Source organism: Haemaphysalis longicornis, unplaced genomic scaffold, assembly GCF_048455015.1.
Source record: "Haemaphysalis longicornis isolate Haplotype H1 unplaced genomic scaffold, Haemaphysalis longicornis Haplotype H1 scaffold_5, whole genome shotgun sequence".
Classification (NCBI taxonomy): Eukaryota; Metazoa; Arthropoda; class Arachnida; order Ixodida; family Ixodidae; genus Haemaphysalis; species Haemaphysalis longicornis.
In genome coordinates, this window is record NW_027526385.1 from 45,512,026 (window position 1) to 45,532,394 (window position 20,369).

Genomic DNA, 20,369 nt, shown 5'->3' on the forward strand with positions numbered 1-20,369 from the left:
CTTCCTCCCATTATAAGGAGCAAAAAAATGAATAGGCTAGTGTGACGAGAGCGGCAACAGTCGTCTTCAAGTTTTCGAAGTCCAGTCGACGCAATGGTGAAGCACAAGTGGCACCCCTCTCTCTTTACTTAGGGGGATGATTGCCGGCGGGGCTCAGCTTTCCCCTCCCCTAAGTTGGTTTGTTAGTTTTAAGTAGAACTGACACCGAATGCAATGAAGGCGAGATTGATTGAGAGAATAATTAAAACGAAATGCACACGCGCCTAATCGACCTCGTTTTTCTATTGTTGTTTTTTCGCGGAAGTTTTGCTGCGGGTGGGGGGGGGGGGGGGGGGGGGCGGAGGGAGGAATAGACTAAAAGCAGCAGCGTCTTGCACCGTTGGGTGAAGTGAAAGGAAAGCGCTTGGGTAACACTTAAAGTATTAGGGTTGTTCACATGAATGTTAAAATAACAAAAAATGGTTCAATGGATCCACTTTAACAACGTTAATTTTTACCATCTGCTACAGAAATTGGGTTTCACGTGGCGATTCTCCGCCAGGGTTTAGCGTTCGTTTCCACGAACGGCGGCGCAAGCACAAGTCTCGAACGTAAAATGATATCAAGTCACGCAATTACAATATTAAAGCTAAAATGTTCAAAGAATGCCTGGGACATCCCCTCACTCAAAATGTCTGGATCAAGACGTCGTGCACCAAAATGCCCGTGCACAGAAATGTCCACACCGTAACGTCCTGGACCGAAATGTCCGACACCGAAATGTCCGGATCCCGGTTAGCAGTGTCTCCGTTTCGTTGGCTACGTTGTTACCGGGTTGTCAGGGACCGGTCTGCTTCTGAGCGCGCGGAAGGGCGAGTAGGAAGGGTGCGGAGGCACGGACATGGGGAAGGCAGGCCCACGGAACTAATCCCCCTATCGCGACGAATGCCCAAGTGCCTTCCGGGTCCCGGTCAACCCAGTAACAACGCGTACGACAGAACAGACGGACTTCTAGCACTCTCTATTCTTTCCCCGTCAGGGAACAATTCTATCGGCCAGACGCGTACTCTGGCCTCCCCAGACAAACGATGAAGGGTGAAAAGCATTCTCGCGGCTACGCTATTCACCCGTCGAACGCGGCGTAAGCACCAGCATGAAAGCAAGCACAAGCTGCGGCCTGCTGCGTGGTTATTCTTCTGCCTTTGACCTTCGAGGAAGCACGTAGGGCTGAAGGGCGGGAAAACTGACCATCTTATAGGAAGAGAAACGCAGTAGCGCTTTGTGGATTTTTGTACTCGCGCCTTGGCATCAAAAACAGCCAAATCCTAGCGATGTAACGGCAGGAACGCCGTTAATGCCGTTCCTTCAAAAACGTAACGAGTTACCGTTACAGTTCCACCCACCCTTAATGGAACGCTGGCGTTGCTCCGTTCCTCCAAAAAGGAACTAGTTCCAGGAACGCCGTTCCTTGTAACGCCGTTCCGTACAACACTGGACTAAACACAGGCGCTTTCTTCGTCCTTTCTTCGTACCTTTCTTCGTCCCGTCGTTTGCGCTGTTTTTCTTAGTTTAACAATGTACCAACTGGCCCGTCAGCACACCCTTCTGGAGTAAAATTGTCTCGACTGTCCAGAAAATGAACGAGAAAGAAATACAAAAGATGGCAGTGCAGGCAGTTTCACAACTTTCCAGAGACCCAGCACAAAATGGGGAAAAACTTGCGGAGCTCTTGCAATCAACCTATAACAAAGCAGTGTTTTTTAAACCGATTAGACATTATGCCTACGTCCTAATTTCCTCTTTCCCAATCACACGTAGGCCTGAAGTACGCAAAATCTTTATTTTGCTGCACTACGCGAAAATAATGGTGAAATATACAACAGTCCAACAATGACCGCACTGAGTGCTGCAACACACAGGAGTTTAAAAAACATGCTTGATGCTGGAGATGGTCCATTTTGTTACGATGGTATCCCCGCTAGATGCAAAGTCTGCTGGCATCTTTTTCTTCACTTGGGAACGTTGATATGCACGTTTTGAACTATTCTTTCTGCGATCAGGTTCGTGGTGACGTTCAGACTCTCGTAGCAGATGAGACTCTTAAGCCACAGCGGCTTCCATTGGTTGATCCTGGTTATGTTGGATAGGAAAATGATGCGCTCAGTACGCGCACAGTTCACCTTCTCCGGTTTTCCATCCAGAATAAGAATCTGTAGTGTAAGAGAAAGACATACAATGTATGCGGTTCTATCGGTTATACAATGTATGCGGTTCTCCGATGCTATCTCTGAGCAACTTCAAACAAAAGTGTGTTCACGATTGCTCTCAACCATGGTCTATCTGGAAGAAAATCTACGCCCTTGATTAAGATTCTGTAGAAGTGCCTTTTTCTTTTCTGCGAGCTTTCTTGTCGCGAATACAGTCAGTTACAAAACTGAACCGTGGCTAAAACAGTCCAAACAAAATTTGCTATACCGGCTTCGAGGTTTCACGTCACGAACTCGCTTCTAATTGGTGGCTTACCCTAAACAGTTCGACTGACAGCACACACTAAAAATGTTTTCTTTCACGAAAAAAGTCAGATACGAAATGCGACATGGTCAACCCAGTTTCAACAAAATTTGCAATACTGGCCTCTGGGTTCGGCGTCACAAACTGCCTAGATTTTTTTTGGCTGCTCCAAACTGATCGACCAACGGCACAAGTGTAAATTGCCTTATCTTCGTTGAAAACAACGGGCACAGAACAGCAACAAGGCTAAAGCGGTCCCAACGAAATTTGCTATCCCGGTATTGAGGGTAAAGAGCTACGTGCACACTAGCGCCGAACTTGCCGTGCCGCCTGGCCGACGTCCGCCAGCGGCGTGGTTGCGCGCCGTCGGTGAAGTCTCCACCAACTCGCCGCAACAGTGATCATGTGGTACACCCGTTCTGCGGGAGCGTTCTCGAGCAAGAGCTCTCCCCCGCTTTTCTATAGTTCATGCCACAAGCTGCCTGCAGCACTGTGGAGGCTACATTCTTGTCAAAAAAGCGCCCACTGAGGGCGCGTAACTCGGCGTGAAGGGAGTTTTGAAAGGACCTTTCATTCTCTCCTGTCGGCAGGTGGAACCGAAAGGCCCTTGCGCTACTGTTGCTTTCCTGCGCGGTGAGGTAGGCAACTTCAGTGGGCAAACAATGTAGCCTCCACAGTGCCGCATGCAGCTTGTGGTATGAACTTCAAGTATCTCTCGGGCGAAATGCATTCTTGCCGAGACAGCGCCCTCTCGCGGAAGTGGCGGTGGGGAAGCGGGACCACGTTGGCGCGCACGTGACCAGCGCGTCATCCCACTCTCTATCGCGCATTGGCCTTTGCGCCGTGCGGCGCGGCATCCATTCGCTCTGCGGCAAGGAAAACGCGCCGTTCTCGGCGAAAGCAGGTTTCCAGCGGCTGTTGACGTCGGCAAACGGCGCGCGGCACGGCGCGGCGACGCTAGTGTGAACGCTGGAAACCTGTTTTTGCCGAGAACAGCGTTTTCCTTGCCGCAGAGCGAATGGAACCGAGACCCATTCGTGCCGTTCGGCAGAGCGCAAAGTCCAATGAGCAATAGAGGGTGGGATGACGTGCGGTGACGTCTCGCGTCTGACGACTTGCGCCAATGGAGAGACGCGCTCCCCATGACGGTAGGCTGGCACCGTGATAGATGTTTATTAGGCTTGCCATCGTTATTAGGCTTGCCATCGCGGTAGATATTTAATGGGCGCTTTCACAAATTGCACGGATGACGTTTTATAGTGCACTTTTTGTCCTTTACCGCACGAGCAACTTCATTTGCGCCTCGTGCTACATTTGAACGAGCGACTGGAAGTGATCGCTGGAGCTACCTGCACCACTTCACGACCAGTGCCGACGCCGCCTGCGGAGTTGGTGGCCTTCGCCGGCGGCTCGGCGCGGCGCCGCTGGCGGCCCATCGGCAAAGCGGCACGTCGCGGCGACGCTAGTGTGCACGTAAGTTAACGCGTTAAAAACACCAAGAAAATTCCGAGCGCTCATAAGTGCGTGCCTCGCGGCGACCGCCCAGCGTCCCCGGCTCGCGTAGTGGCTTTAGCAAAAAGAAAACTTGCGAAAAACCCGAGGAGCGCCTCGCGTTGCCTATCAACGATGCAAGAACGCCACAGCCGGCGCAACACGTGCTCCACGGAACCTCGACCCGAATCCAGGAACGCTGCGCGCATGCGTCGTGCACGTATGCGAAGTCACTGCGCCCCAGCTGTCGCCAAGCGATAGCACATATGTAATGCTTGGCGTGAGGAACACGAAGATATCGATGCATATGACGACTGCTACTATCGTGTAAGTAAGCGCGAAATGAACAAGGACGAACGAAGTGAACGGAACACGGCGCTTGTTCATTTGTTCATGGTTCATTTCGCGCTTCGCGTTCATTTCGCACTTTCTTACACGATAAATGACCAACTCGCCCAAGAAACCACTCTGACTGCTACTAACCCAGTGCAAAGCAACGACGAAACATGCAAATAAACAATTTCAAACTTGTACACATGCATGGCGATGTGCCCTTCAGTGCTCATGTAGAAAGAAATTACGCTGCTTCGCCATGGTTCAAGCCTTGCGCTACTTAGTACAAGCTTTGCAAGTTTTCTTGAATTTTTTTTCGGTAAAATTCCCTATACCATACAGCCGGACACGCATTTCATGGCACTGAAGGCGGGCTCTGCAGGCCGCACCCCGACCAACCTTTGGGGACAGGTTCTTGTGGCCGACTCGCGCAATAACGGGCAGGTGTCCAGTGACGTACGCGCCCAGGAAAGGGTACTGCGGGATGGCCTCGGACGCTAGCACGAGGGGCTTGAGGAACGTGGCGTTGATAATGAAAGCGTCGCCCTCGCAGAAGATCGGGAAGACGTCATCCGCGAACTGTGTCAACGACAGGTAAGTCGGACTGCTCACGTTTCGGTCCACGCGCACCCCTTTGACGGGGGCGCAGTGAAAGTAGCGGTCCTCCCCGGTCTGGTTGCTAATGAGCTCGTGCACCGCCACAAGGTCCACCAAGGTGGAGTCGTTGGTGTGGATGAAGTAACGCAGCTCGGGCTCGCACCGTTCGTGCACCCACTTGATGGCGTCCAGGAATAACTTCACCGTGTTTAGCTCTAGGTGTTCGTAGCGGGAGATGATGAGGTCGCCCTTGAGAGCCTCCCGTCTGAGCGCGCGAGACCTGCGTTATTCGGTTGTGAAGAGTTTGAGTGAGCGCGCCATGGGGGCAAAAATTAGCACTGGCTTAGCTCGGCTATGCCAGGATACACGTAGCGTGAGCTAAGGCTCAGCAATCCAAATCCGATCCGATCCAATCCAATCCAGTCCGCTCCAGTCCAGTCACTGCTCCTCGCGCATGCGCAGCACGGCTCTCTGGGAGCCACGCGAAACGGCTATCAAGCGGCTCCGGCGCAGCGTAAGACTTGGCTACTGCGCAACGGAGGCGCACAGCTGGGCACGCACCGGTGCCAGTGCACCTGCCGTGGCTATGACGTCACTCCCCTGGAATGCTCAGACCGGCGAATGTGCAGACCCAATTCTCCGCGCACCCGTATTTCAATTGGATTGGATTTTCAATCCGATCCAATCTAGTCCGATGCTCCTCGCGCTTGCGCAGCCCGGCCCTTCAAAGTCCACGCGAAACGGCTCAACCTCGGCCAGTGGAGCTTGTGCTACAAAAGTATGATGCGCATCATGGGCATGAATTCATTCGTTCTCTTCGATTTTTTAAATTTTCTTCGCGTTGTGTATAGCTATGCAGCATGCCTATACTCCCGGGTTACTCTTGCGGATTGAATACTTGAGCGAATTTCTGCTTTGCAAAATTTTGTAGCGTGAGCTACACTGGCCGAGGTTGAGCAGTTTCGCGAGGCTCGTGGAGAGTCGTGCTGCGCGCCGGAGCCGCCGCTGCCACCGCCGCCACGACTGGATTGGATTGGCTTGGATTAAATTTGATTGTATTGGATTATACTGGATTTGAAATCGCTTTAGCAGCAGTAAGCATGATAATCAGCTAATCCTAGACAACCAGGAAATCTAAGAATAACCAACTACCTTAGCTCACGCTGCGTATATTCTGGAATAGCCGAGCTAAGCCAGTGCTAATTTTTTTTGCTTGACAAGGGCCGACAGAACAGGGTGGTTCGGTAATTATACTCCTCAAGTAAGGAACTTAACTATGCGCAGGAATAAGAATTGCGACATTAGGTTGTTAACACGAAAGTATTTTATTCCCGGATACACGAAGATTTCGCTGACGTCATATCCGTGACGGAAGTGACGCCTGTACAACGAAGCAAACAGCCTGCAAAGGGTGCACCCCTGCACACAGCGTCTTATAGCGGGGAAGCAACCTTTAGCAGTAAAGAGTGCGTTATACTTAGGGTTGTTCGTTTTCCGGTTTTGTATTTTAACGCGAAAGTGTTTTATGCCATAATACCCCACGATTTAACTGACGTCATATCCGTCACGGAAATGACGCCGGTACACCTTTGCCGAAGCGACCCGCCAACAGGACGTCGCTCTCCAAGCACACCCACAAGACAGCCGCCCACCCGCAAATCATGCTCAGCTGCAGATTTCGCTGGACATTTCACTTTCCTGCTTTACTGATTCCTATGACAGAGGAATCAACTACAATTTTTTTTTCTCATAGAGAGAACGGAACATGCCAGGTTCAAACAGATTTGAAAGAGAGCCATCCCATGCCCCTTTGGATGATCTGCTTTGCCCAAGCGGACACTGGATCGCGTAGTGATCCATCTTACCATTTGTCCTTCGAAGTTTGGAGCACAGAACCCTTTGTGACACTTAGTAATTGCCCGCAGTTGTTTTGGAACTGTGACGGCCGGGCGGAGGGATCCGGAACTCCAGAGATCGTTAGATCCGCTTTTGCATTAACAAAGCACCAGCAATGAAAGATCGGCCTCCTACGCAATTCCGATACGAGGACAGAGGGAACAGCGTAGCTGGTGGTGTTCCCCAGATTTAACTTGGCTTTTCTTAGATCTACCCCGTCCTTTAAAGATGGTTAAACTCGAAGGTATCTTAAGACACAGTTAAATCAAATTGCATAAACTCAAATCCTCAAGTCAAAAATACAAACTTCAAAGTCCGAAGCCAATGTCAACGCCAACTCAGCTAAAGGCCATAGCCAACACTCGCGCTACGAACCCAATAGAAATTCTCACAGCCCCTAATGCGATGATAGCACAATCGGATACACGCCGGTTTCGTAACGCGAGGGGCCCAAGTTAGAATTCCGACCACGGGAGGCGTTTTTTAACACGACAGTGTTTTATTCCGGAGTTCACGAAGATTTCGCAGACGTCACCTCCGCCACGGAAATGACGCCAGTACAACGAAGCAAGCGGCCTGTGAAGGGTGCACCCCCGCACACATGGTCTTGTTGCGGGGAAGCAACCTTTAGTCCTAAAGAATAAGTTATACTTAAAGTCGTTCGCTTTCGGGTTTTATATTTTAACAGGAAAATGTTTTATGCGGCGACTCATCAAGATTTCACTGACGTCATATGCGTAACGGAAATGACGCCAGTGCACCTTTGCCGAAGCGACCCGCCAGCAGGACGTCGCTCGCCAAGCACACTCACAGGACAGCTGCCGACCCACATATCACTCAGCTTCAGATTTCGCTGCACATTTCACTTTCGCGTTTTACCGATTCCTGTGACAGAGGAATCAACCACAGTATTTTCTTCTTTAGGCGCGCACTCCCAACACCTGCCCATGGGCTCCTTGCCTCTTGGACACTGTTCCTCACACTTGGCCTAGCATTTTCTCCCTCTCCAATAACGCGAAGGAGTTTTCTGTTACCGTTCGGCACGGCCAGAACTCAAGCTAAAACAGCTCCGTTGTTGAAGGTATGCCGTGGTTGAACGCGATTAAACTGAGTGTATGAAGCCATAGCTCCGTTTCCGCGCCGAAAGGAAGCGCACCCACAATTTCCCCGCAAGAAAAGTCACGGACTCTGCTCGGCGCAGTCGCCTGGCGAGGCGCGAACACGAAGAGAAATTGGTTACAGCAAGCACCTTTCATAATTATATGACACGCTCTCTCTCTCTCTCTCTCTCTCTCTCTCTCTCTCTCTCTCTCTCTCTCTCTCTCTCTCTCTCTCTCTCTCTCTCTCTCTCTCTCTCTCTCTCTCTCTCTCTCTCTCTCTACTCTCTCTCTCTTTCGCTCTACTCTCTCTCTCTTTCGCTCTGTCTCTTTCTTGTTGCCTCTCTCGCTGTCTCTCTCTCTGCTTCTCTCTCTGTCTGTCTGTCTCTCTCTGTCTCTCCCTCTCTCTATCTCTGTCTCTCTCTCTGTCCGTCTCTCCCTGTCCGTCTCTCCCTTGCTCTCGATGTCTCCCTCTCTCTTCCTCTCTCTCTCTCTCTCTCTCTCTCTCTCTCTCTCTCTCTCTCTCTCTCTCTCTCTCTCTCTCTCTCTACTCTCTCTCTCTTTCGCTCTGTCTCTTTCTTGTTGCCTCTCTCGCTGTCTCTCTCTCTGCTTCTCTCTCTGTCTGTCTGTCTCTCTCTGTCTCTCCCTCTCTCTATATCTGTGTCTCTCCCTGTCCGTCTCTCCCTTTGTCTCTCCCTTTCTCTCTCTCTCTCCCTCTCTCTCTCTCTCTCCCTCTTCGCAACCCTCCCTTTGGAACAAACTAGTGATTAGAGTGGTTCCCTGCGCCACTGCACCAGGCTCTATAGCGATTTTGGCTGTGCTTTGAGTTTAGGTTTAGGGTATACGAACCTTTTTCAAGCTTTACATCTTCAGTATACAGCTTCAGCTCTTACAAGAAAAAAATGTCCCGTCGATTCCCACTTCAGCTAGTCCAGTAAGTGTGCTTTAGGACTGGGAACGAGTTCGGAACGTGTGCGATCCCTGACAGTTTTTTTTTATTATTCCTGACGATCGAAAAACCGCAATGACCTTCCCGTTAGTTTGAGTTGCCCAGTCAGTTCGTAGCCACAACAGACACACCGGCGTAGAGAAGAACGAGCCTTGATACGTGGGACGGCCTCCCATCTTCCCTTTTATTAGTTGAACTCCTCGGTGGGCCCGTATTTTAACGCGTGAAGCGACCTTCAGCATTTCATATACAAGAATAGAGAAAGAAGATAGAAATAATTTAATATGGGTCTTTGAGGAAAGACTTGAAGCTGAGCAAGGTGGAACTTACGTTTCGGCGTCTTCCGAGAATCCCGTGTAGAAAACGACCTGCCAGGGCAAGACTGCACGAACCGCCAGACTTGCCATGGAATTACGGATGGCCTCCCGCGTTGCGTAGTTGTCGGGCGACGTCTTCACCGCCACGACCACTTCGGTGTCTTTCTTGCCGGACGCGTGCCGGCACAGCTGCTTGGGGAAGTGCTGGCGGACCAAGGAGCTGTTGAAGTGGTGTAGCACGAGGCCAAGAACCAGTAGACTCACGAAGATCCCCAGCACAGTAGTGACCCGCGAGCGGCCCTTGTTCGACACCATCAGGATCAGGCTGCGATGATGAGGTAAATTGAGGCGCCGGTTCACTACATACGGGTTGGGGCATAGAAGAAGCAGACCGACGTCGGTGGGTACTGTCCACGGATATGTTTTAAAGACAAGCTTTCCATGCGTCTCTGATTACGACCACTCCGTCGCAAAAACAAGCAATCAATCTTTAATCAAACAATCAATCAATATTTGCTATCAGCAACCGCACAGATACCCAGGGGCGCAGACCAAAAACCGGATAGGGAAGGCTTGACTTGGTCTGTTTTTCTTAAGTATAGCAATGTACAGAAAAAAATATACATACGTGTGAATGGGTAATAGATATATATACACAGTTGAAACTTCAAGTATTCTTGATCAGCACATGCGCGAAGACACAGTTCAGACAAAGGGATGAGGACTCCTCCATAACAACTACTTCACAGAAAGGATATATCTACTGACCCAGCGAGTTCAGTAATGACGGCTGCTTAAAGGAGAGCAACTGGCGACCATAATTGATGCGTGTATGGGAAATCGCCCATGTTTCAGCACGGCGAGTATGATGAACAGGACAGTTTCGTTTTATAATTGATAATTTAACGATTGTAATGTTGTTACGCCTCATTCCTGCGAAGTAACGCTTGAGGAGCGTGTCATTATACAAATGTGGAACGGTTGTATAATAAAAAAACGCACTGCGTAAAAGCAAGCGTTGCACAACGGATTTCACAAAACGATATTGATAAGCAAAGCATTTCAATCGCCTCAAAACACGTTTCCCGCGGTCGGAATCGAACCCCGGTCCCACGCGTCATGGAGGAGACGTGCGTTCGATTGCGCTATTCCGACACGGTCAACGCACTTAGGATTTCAAGCGCAGCTTTCAATTGGTCTCACTGATGGCGACAAACCTGTTAGCAAAGCGCCTACATCCACGTGGACAGCGAACGAATCTATCTAAAGAAAGCCGAGCATTTACAAAAAAGACTGCGGCTTAGCTCAGTTAACATTGGATATGCAAAGCAAAAGCTTGATTAGCTTAGTCTGGTTGAGTCTTGGTTTCGCATGGTTAACCTTTGATGTAGCTGTATTGCCGACCACGGCCCAAAGCCGTTCGGTCCCGCGCAACGCTCACAGGAAGAGGCCCGGCGGCGTTCGCCGGGGCGAACGCGGCGTTCATTTACGGCGAACGCGCCGTTCCTCCTTGCCTGACGCGAGGCGAGTCACGTAGCCCGAGAAGACCCAGCGGCGCATGCATGGGAGGCTGCGGGGGTGGTCGGCTGCCGATCAGCTGAGCGGCCGCTACCGCGGCAGCAGCCGCCGCTCATATGAACTGAACCACTGAAAACGAGGCCTTGTGCGCAGCGCCGAAAGCGGGCCCGGCAGGCCACACGATGCGGCTTCGAAGGGTGTGTCGCCGGGGGGGGGGGGGGGGGGGGGGTGAGATGTCTTTGGTCAAAAACTCCAACCTCCCCTCGCGGGAACCCCTGTGTAGATGCGACGCATAGGGGGTTCACGTTGCAGCATTGGACAGCGGAGGAACGGCGCTGGAACGATGGAGCGGAGCGGCGCAGGCACCGCGTTTTATAGCGCGCATAACGGTGAGGCGACGCGCCGGCGCCAGTGCGTCTGCCGCGACTATGACGCAACACAATCCACTTTAATCCAATCCAATCCAAATCCAAGCCAAACCAAGCCAAGCCAGGCCAATCCAATCGAATCCAATCCAATGCCCCTCGCGAGAGTGTTCGCTATTGGAAAGGAGAGGCGGTGAGCGGCGGAGAGCGCAGTTGGCGCGGCGAGGAGAATGGGGGAGGGGCGGACGCCGACGATGCCGGATGCAGGGACAAGGCGAGTGAATGAGATGCGGTCGCATCTAAAAGGTTGACTTGCGCATCCTCCGCGAAACCGCTAGACGAAAACAGTAAAGCGTTGTTTTAAAATGTGCACGCGGACGTCTGGAATGCTGAAGCGACTTCGTCGTCGTCTCCGGCCGAACCACCATGACACACGGAAGCACGCTACAAGTTACGTATAATAATGGAACAACTGGCTGCGTCAGGCGGCTTAACCCAGAAGACCGGTTCTCTACAGCACCGCTAAGTCTCCATCATCGTGATGGGGCGTCGGGAAAGTTCATTTAGTACATCACCATCATTCTGTGATCCGCGGTTTATGTTTCAATACTACTTGCGCATACTTCTCGTCGTGTGTGGGCGAGCAGCACACGTGACCCGAGAATGAGGTGGTGAAGGTGGCGAGGGGCATAAAGAGAATCTGCAACCGAACTCCCTCAGCAGGTGGCCATGTTTGACTCTGAAAGGCACGAGGTGGGAAAACCAGTTTACAAAGGCCCATCACAAACCGATTCTTCGAACGTTGGCTTCACCTGTAAACGCAAATGCATACCTGGGAAGGCGTCTTTTCATGGGCAATATAAGCCGCCTTATGTCAAAATATGGGTGATTTTTTTTTCTATTCGCCGAAAATTTTGATATACGCTCGATCGACCAGCGCCTAGAAAATTAGGTAATAGAATCTCAACAAACTGCAAACTTTAGGATTACTTTCGGCCGCATCTTTTGTAAGTAATTTTCGCTAACACAATTTGTCCTCTCCCGATGTAACCTTGATCGATTAAAGAAAATTTAGCGAATTAATCGAGCAAACGAGCCTAGCGACGCATACTAGCTAGCTGAAGAAACAAACAAGAGTGCCTAACAAATTGAGACGGAAAAAAGAAGGCCGAACACCAACCAAGAAACGACCAATCGAGCAAAAAAGTTGTCAGAATGCAGTTAAGCAAACAATAAACAGACATATAGACTGCCAAGCAAGCAAAATATAATTGTTAGGAAAAAAAAAGAAATGAAAAGCATTTAAAATGTAAACAAAAACCATACAATCAATCAAGACACAGGCAGGAGAAGGAAGCATAAAATTGCGTTACAAAATGGCAAACAAAAAATTGGCCAATTGCCTAAAAAAACGTGGGTGCAAAAAAATGTTTACTATTTACGCACTGCTCGAGTGCGTTGAAGAATTTAGGCAGATAGTAAAACCCACTACGCGAATCTCAGGAAAACAAGCTGCATGAAAGGTATAAACAAAACACCATACTATAAATCAAGACGCAGTCAAAGAAACCAAGCATCAAACCAGATTACAGCCTGGGAAAAAAAGGCCGATTGCCTAATAAAACGCGTCTTCAATAGGAAATATTTTATAACTAATGCGTCGTGGGAGCGCGTACAAACATTTAATTATCAAGCAAAAGCAGCTCTCAAAAAACAGATTCCTGCGTAAGCACTTGTGTTCATTAGGCACCGAATTGCGGCTTCTTGGGAAAGCACGCTATCTAGCAAGCAGGCCGGATGATTTCGGCAGCTCTAACGCGGCTGGTTACACTTTAGACTGCGTCTAATCTTACGAAAGCCGTGAGAATTACCCCTGGAAAATTCTCACGGCAGTTTCCATAAAAGCTGACTGGCCTAAAATTCGCTCAATAATATGACGTTCCAATTTAACCTAACATAACATAGCCTCACCGAACCTAACGTAACCTAACCCAACGCGTCATACCCTACGCAAATCCAGCCCAACTACAACAAACCTAATCTAACCCAGCCCAGCGACACAGAACACAACCTGTATTAAACGAAATTCAACCCATTCTAGAAGTCATGTGCGTCGATCTTTTGATATATATATACTAGGTGACAATTTAAGAACGGCACCGAAAGTTGCCGCTGTGCCTTATCACCGCAGCCGGATGTTTCTCCGCGCGGCGCAAGCAGGGCGTTACTGGGAATATTTTGAACATGGCGTGAGCTGTTCCCTGATTCTATGGACTTAATATGCTTATAAACGACTCCAGTGACGACAAACAAACTGCGTGAGACAAGGCAGACGATATCACGCATTCGTAGCAAACCCCTTTCAAAACGCGCGCGCACTGACGTCACGGGTCCGGCGCTTTGGCGGAGTGATACACTACATGAGGTGGTGCCGTTCTTGAGTTGTAACCGAGTATAGTAAAAACCAGAGTAAAAAAAAGCATCAACAAAATTACGATTAACAAAAAATTCGGAAAGCCAAAAAAGAAAAGAAAAAGCTGGCAATGTCGGACTCGAACCTGAGCCTTCTCATGTAAAAGTCAGTACTATACCACAGCGCTACGGGGTCAGCTACAAACGCCTTTTAGGGGTGAAGCACCTTAGGACCCCCCTTGTCCGTGGCTTCTCCATTGGCGTCCGTGAACAGTGTTGCGCATGCGCGAGGATCATGGGATTGGATTGGATTGGATTGGATTAAATTGAATTATATCGGATTGGATTAGATTAGAATAGTATATAGTGTACACACGCGCTGTCACTCATTTACATGCGCGAGTGGGCATTGCCCCGGGTGCTTTACAGTAAGAACGATCCCCAGTGCTTCGCCCACTAGTCATGATTCACTTCGTGCATATGCGTGTATATTTAGGGAACATTCATCCAATAGAATCTCCGGGTAGCGTGCTCAGCCAATGAGAGGCGACTGCCGTGAGAAACTTCTGGCAGCTACGAGCACGCCTTTTTAGGGAATATTTATCCCATAGAATCTCCGGGTAGCGTGCTCAGCCAGTGAGAGGCGACTGCAGTGAGAAATTTCTGACAGTAATTATTCTCCCGGTTGCCGTGATAACAGACACTACCTACACTTTACAGCAGCAAAAACGAATAAAAAAGTCCGCCTACTCCCCACTCTTGAGCGATCTCTCCGTGATCACTCCTCAGGGATTTTCCCCTCCGACCTCAACTCGCGACCAGGGCCGGCTGGCACACATATATCTGCCACGGAGCAAGAAATGCATAAGGTGCACAGCGTTCTCCTTCGAAGCGTAGTTTCGCTTAAGCGTAATTTTCGCCCCGATACTACCTGGTCAGGTTGAAACTGTTACAAAAAGCACGAAAACAAGCACAAAAATCAATCTCTCGCTGCTCACCTCATTGTTCTTCCGCTAGCCATTCGCTTCGACCCGACCGTCATCTTCTTTCTCATTGATATGCAGGCCTGGCACGCGAGATGCGGTTTCGATTATGATCATGACGGTGACGTCACCAACGGTTTTTACGCGCACCCACAATCGGCAATTGACCAGATCTACTCCTTTAAAACAAAACAGTCTCTCCTAGGCCACTTACCCCTCAATGTCGCCTTCTGCCACATATTATGCCTGCATTTTCGACACCACCACCGCCGCTACTACCGCCATTATTATCATCATCATCATCATCATCATTGGTCATCGGCCCATCTAAACATCGCGTATAGGCGTTTCCTAGTAAGCACAGCCAAGCGACGCATGGCGCCATCTAGAGCATGTTTGAAGCTATGTCCACGTGCTTGTGGCCCTGAATTTAACCGCTCAGAACCGCTTGCTCTCGTGTAGTAGTTTTGCTCCTGCGAAGCAAACATCCTAACCCGCGTTCAAATCCCGTTACCGCTTTTTTTTCATTTTCAAGGATTTGTCATATTTGAATATTAACATTTGTTATCACGCATATAATCTATTTATGAATTTATGACATCTTTGCGCATTATAAATGGGATACCGGTATTTTCGTTGCCTTTTGGTCAGTTTCAGCTACTGCTCCTTGTACGTTTTTGCGGGTTTTCCTTTTTTAAGGTCAGATTCGGCTATTCCTGTGGAATATTTTTCTACGCCGTGGTTTTCGACCATTGCAGGTCCGTTTTGGCTGCTATTTATTTCAGTTTGGTTGGTTTTATATGCGTTAGGTGCGTTTATGCTGTGATATAACCCCCATAAGCAAGCTCAGGTGACGGTTGGCTGTACTGACTAGGAAACGCATATACGCCATCTACATCCACTGCAGTACGAAGGATCCTCCACTGACCTCCAACCCTAGCCCATTGTTTGCCTCCAATGTTTAGGGTGACAGCCTCAAGGTATATGTTTCGAGCACGTGCTTTGTGAGATAAAAAATCGGTGGTAGAAAAACGTTGTGGTCAGAGGGAACGGGAGGGAACGAGTGAAAGGACCTTCGGAAGGTGCCGTGAAGGGGACTGGGTAAGTATTGATCGGTACAGCCGGAAAGTTCACAAGGAAGATGCACAGCATATGAACTGTAGGTCAAACTGGGCTTTCGCTTTCACATTCTCGCTGAGGTATAAGCGTTCCATCTTACTTATGCATCTTGGTAAGTATTTTAAGAGGCTTTCACGCATGAGCTAAACGAGATATCTCCAATAGTTGTTTGTGGGACACGGTTTGCCTGTACGTAAAGAAAGGACATGCTGAAAAATCATTTTACGTGAAAAAGAAAGGGGGGTAGGGAATGTTTTAATGAAACAAAGGGGCAGGTGCGTGTTGTGGGAAAAGGGAAGAATTGAAAGGGGAGCATTGGTTGTGGACTGTATCCAAAGAAGGGGTTCGTGTTGATGGCTCCTGGAAGTCTTCATTGGTGTCGACCGCAAGCTAGACTACCGGCGCCAGACCACTCTTAACTACTAGCGTACCAGTTTTGCATAACTACGATTCGCCTTTGCAGTTCATGCCTCGTAGTGTAGGGCATCTGGATTGATGTTTATTAGGCTTTCGGAGCTTTGGCCAAGTGTGAGCTTTTTGCAGCAGTCGATTGAGGGAGTTTACTTCGTTTTCTTGTGGGGTGACCCTATATGGTTTGCGGTAGGTAGCCCCCCTCCCTTCCCCGCCTATGTCTTTGGACGCTCTCCGCCATCTGATTTCTCGTCATCCTCGTCTCGCCGTCCAAGATGTCCTCTACGTACCCAACCAGCTGCCGTGAAATCCCTATTACCCAAGGCTCAGTGCTTCAAGCTTAATACCCCGAAGGACGCTTCTGTTGCGACATGATTGATGCAATCGAAGAAGTCGTGGGACCACACGGCCTCAAGGGTCTCCAGCACCAAGGAGGCATGAAGTTTTGCGCCGCGGTTTCGCCCGCTGCTGCCGCTAAAACACGTGGTGCCATTGTCGTGAATGGCATTTCAAGCCCCGTTACATGCATCGGTCACCAGACCTAGTGCGTCACCGCGTGTATCGTTTCCAATGGTACATGAACGACCAAGACCTGGTTGCAGCCCTTTCGCCTTACGGCAGGGTGCTAGGCGTTCACTAGCCGAGCCTCCACGGTCTGCCGCGCATTGAGAACGGCGTGCGCCTCATCCGCATCGAGATGAAGTCTCCCGGCCCGAATTTCCTGTCGGTGTGAGGATACAAGGTACAGTGCGAGTACCAGGGCGTCAAGAGAGTGTGCTCTCGGTGCGAACGAGAGGGCCACAACCACTCCGACTGCAAGACGCCATGTTGTCCGCGGAGCGAGACCTTCGGACACGAGTTCGACACATGTTCGGCCGTATGCCGCCGCTGCGACGGAAACCAAGTCAGGGCGGACTGCCTGCGACCTCGTTCTTATGCGGACGCAGCCAGTGAATACCCCGAACTCTCTCGAAACACCAACGGGATTCCGCACGTGACTTCGGCCCGGCGACAGACTTCACCAGACGACATCCCCTGTAGCGTTTCGTCTTCCAGTGATGACGATTCGCAGGCCACGATAATCATCGGCGAGACGCCGATGGAAGATATGACGATGCCTGTGAAGGACACGTCCTCATCCGACGACCTTACTATCCATCCCAATGAAGCGACGGCGGGCAGTCCATACTCTTTATCCAACGAAGCAACCCTTCCGTACCCCAGCTCTACAGATATCGACACGGAAGCAAATGGCTCAGCGGATTATCGTAGGGAGCTCCCGTCGTCCCAGCCAGTAGATCCTGCCCTTGTTCCAGCGGCCAAGCCCCGAGGTTCCCGCAACCGCAGACTTCGTGCCTCCTTCATCGAAGAAGCCGCCGAGCCCGTCCGCTGAGATGCGTCAAAACCCTATCGTCGTGACGCGACGGTGGCCGGCCCTCCCGGAGTGCCTTCACGACACCCGGACGACGCCTCGCTCCCTGTCAACCTACCGAACTCGAACTAACCTGCTTGTCCAACGCAAGTTGAAGATCCGCGTCTGGTCAACCCGATCAACCAGGTTGCGGACTTGATGGACACCTCACGTGTGGAAAACAAACGCGTGTTATCGTCATCAACCGACTCGGACGACGTAGCCGACACAGGTAAAAAGTTGTGTCTGCCTGCCCCTTGCGCTAGTACGGATTTGTGAAATTAGAGTAGCACCAATGGGCTTCTCTGTCTCTATTATCTTTTTATTTCCCTGATGTTCCGGTTATTCTCGCTCGCTGCAGGTAACTCTCACTGGTGGGGGCGCGGCGAGACGGCAGAAGTTCCATCAAATACCGACGCGAAAGCCCATTGATGCTTCTCTCTCTGCTTCTTCCTGTGTTTGGTTTTGTACTTGCGTTGACGGTCATTGTGTTCTCCTCCTTTTTTTTTATTGCCGATCTTCGACAGTAACGCAGGACGCCGGGTACACAATGACAAAGAAAAATCCACAGTATTGACGCCGTACCCCCAAGGGCCAGTGCGTCTTTTAAAATTGCATAAGCGCAGTAAGAGGTAATTTTTGACAACCACTCTGGAGGAGAGTTCTTCGCTCTGTGAACTTCAACGAACTATGAGACACTTGCCCGAAAATACTCTCGCCTTGGTCGCGCGTCTACATCACAATGAAGCCAAGCCATGCGCGAACGCCAAATGCTGTGCAGGCCCAACAACAGGACACTATCAAATGGCACACCGCCCTCTCTATCAATGCACAAAAAACGTACTATGCCGTGTGGGCTAAATTAAAAATCTTTCCGAAGTGTTCTTTGGAGGACATCCTAAAGGAACACTGCGGCCCAACAATGACGACAGGCATGTTCCACAGTTTCGGGTTGTTTACAGATGGGACAGTCGGTTCTCCATGGCACTGAGATCCCCCTTTCCTTCATCCAGGTTGCGACTGAAAGTGTTCTCCTCCCCTGCTCATTTCTTTACATGTTTCTTTGTCCCGAGGCCACGTGGCAGCGTTCCACGCCGCACACGTCTCCTGTCGGCCCCCGTAGTTGCTGCGTTCCAGACTCGCGTGCCTTTCCACCTGATATATTTTCCCATTTTATTGCTTTTAGATGCGAAGGCATCTCATTCACTCGCCTTGTCCCTGCATCCGGCGTCGTCGTCGGCGTCCACCCCTTCCCCATTCTCCTCGCCGCGCCAGCTGCGCTCTCCGCCGCTCACCCCCTCTCCTCTCCGATAGCGAACATTCTCTCGCGAGGGGCATTGGATTGGATTCGATTGAATTGGCTTGGCTTGGCTTGAATTGGATTTGGATTGGATAGTAATAAAGTGGATTGTGTTGGATTGTATTGCGTCATAGCCTCTATGTCATAGCCGCGGCAGACGCACTGGCACCGGCGCGTCCACTCACCGTTATGCGCGCTATAAAACGCGGTGCCTGCGCCGCTCCGCTCCATCGTTCCAGCGCCGTTCCTCCGCTGTCCAACGCTGCAACGTGAACCCCCTATGCGTCGCATCTACACAGGGATTCCCGCGAGGTGAGGTGGGAGTTTTTTTAGGGGCTGCGTGTGCTCTTGGCGTCCGCCAAACCTCCGCGTTCCACGCCCGCGTGATGTTTCAGAGCGTTTGCTGAAGCTCCTGTATTTTTCTGAATTTTTATGGCCAGTACTTTAGCGTTTGCTGAAGCTTCCATATTTAAAAGAAATTGGTATGGTAGATGGTAGCGTTTTCTTTTTTCTCCTTATGCTACGAATATTAACCGTAAATGTCCAAGGGTTTAAAAACAGTGACAAAGAGAGGTGATTCACTTTGTCCGAGAAAATGTTTTACTGCGAAGCAGTGTACCTCTCACCAGCCAAGGAAATTTTTGAGTCCGTGCCAGCAGGCTACTGGTTCCACCCAGGCAACAACGAGAAAAAAAAAACATTGGCACCGCCAGGGATCGAACCTGTGTCCGAATGGAGAAGCAGAGCGAGCGCCGTTCATCTTGCCGACTAAGATACACCCAGACGTGAAGACGGGGAGACAGACAGTGGTTTTGAGTGAGCGCCCGAAGAGGGGAAGGGCGCTTTTTGGAGGCGACACATGAAACATGAGCGAGGGGGAGGCAGTGAGAGAGGTGTCACCATAGTCACGAATTCCGCCCTCCTCCTCACCATTCGACAAACGCTCCCCTCCGTCTTCTTTCTGCCGACGCGGCTGGGTTCGGGACGCCGCCCCGGCGAATTCCAGGTAACCGCTGTCAGAGTCTCTGGTTTAACTCTTTGTAGAGCCACGTGTGTGAATTCGAGTGACGCCGCACGGGTAATCGTTGTGGGTGTCATTTACAGCTTCGCAGCCCAACCGCGCCTGCACAGCGTGGATTGGAGGCAATTTTTTTTTTTAGATCTGGTCTTCCTCCAAGAAGTGAACTTTTTTAAAATGAAGGCGTGCGTCAAAACGTATCAGCAGAACATTAATATTCCGTCTTATTTTTGTTTGGCGCGCAACCACTGCTGTGAGGGGTGGGGGCCCTGAAAGGCATTTTGAGCACACTAAATGAAGTAGCGCAATCGTTAGATTGGGTCGTCAAGGTCATCTGGGCCAAGCATTACTCTTTTACGCGCAGCGGAAAGCTCACACTTTTGTTGCAAAGTTTGACGCTTTTTTCTCACCCTTTCCTTCGTGTTTTTGGACGCCGCCATCTTCACATGTCTACATCATCGATTCCCAGATGTTCGTCATGAGCTAGACATCCTGCTATTGGGCGGCTTTTTCACGCACTTCCGGCAAAGAGATGAGTCGTCTGCTCAGCGTCGACTCGCCGGCTGATCTGCCAGGGGAGTGTCGGAGTGCTTGAACATTTTACGACAAACGAAACAAGTGTAAACAAACGCTTAACCGTTCGTATTGAATGCAACACGGCC

General features: G+C 50.4%; 1 protein-coding gene across 1 annotated transcript; it reads right to left on the reverse strand.

Moving 5' to 3' along the window:
- Positions 1-1,647: 1,647 nt before the first annotated feature.
- LOC144139670 (acetylgalactosaminyl-O-glycosyl-glycoprotein beta-1,3-N-acetylglucosaminyltransferase-like) lies at positions 1,648-9,485 on the reverse strand. Its single transcript, XM_077671961.1, has 3 exons — positions 9,184-9,485; positions 4,714-5,191; positions 1,648-2,189 (listed from the first exon to the last, which is right to left on the reverse strand). Exons 1-3 carry the CDS (start codon positions 9,483-9,485, stop codon positions 1,989-1,991), a joined length of 981 nt encoding a protein of 326 aa, XP_077528087.1. The 3' UTR covers positions 1,648-1,988.
- Between the last annotated feature and the right edge of the window lie 10,884 nt (positions 9,486-20,369).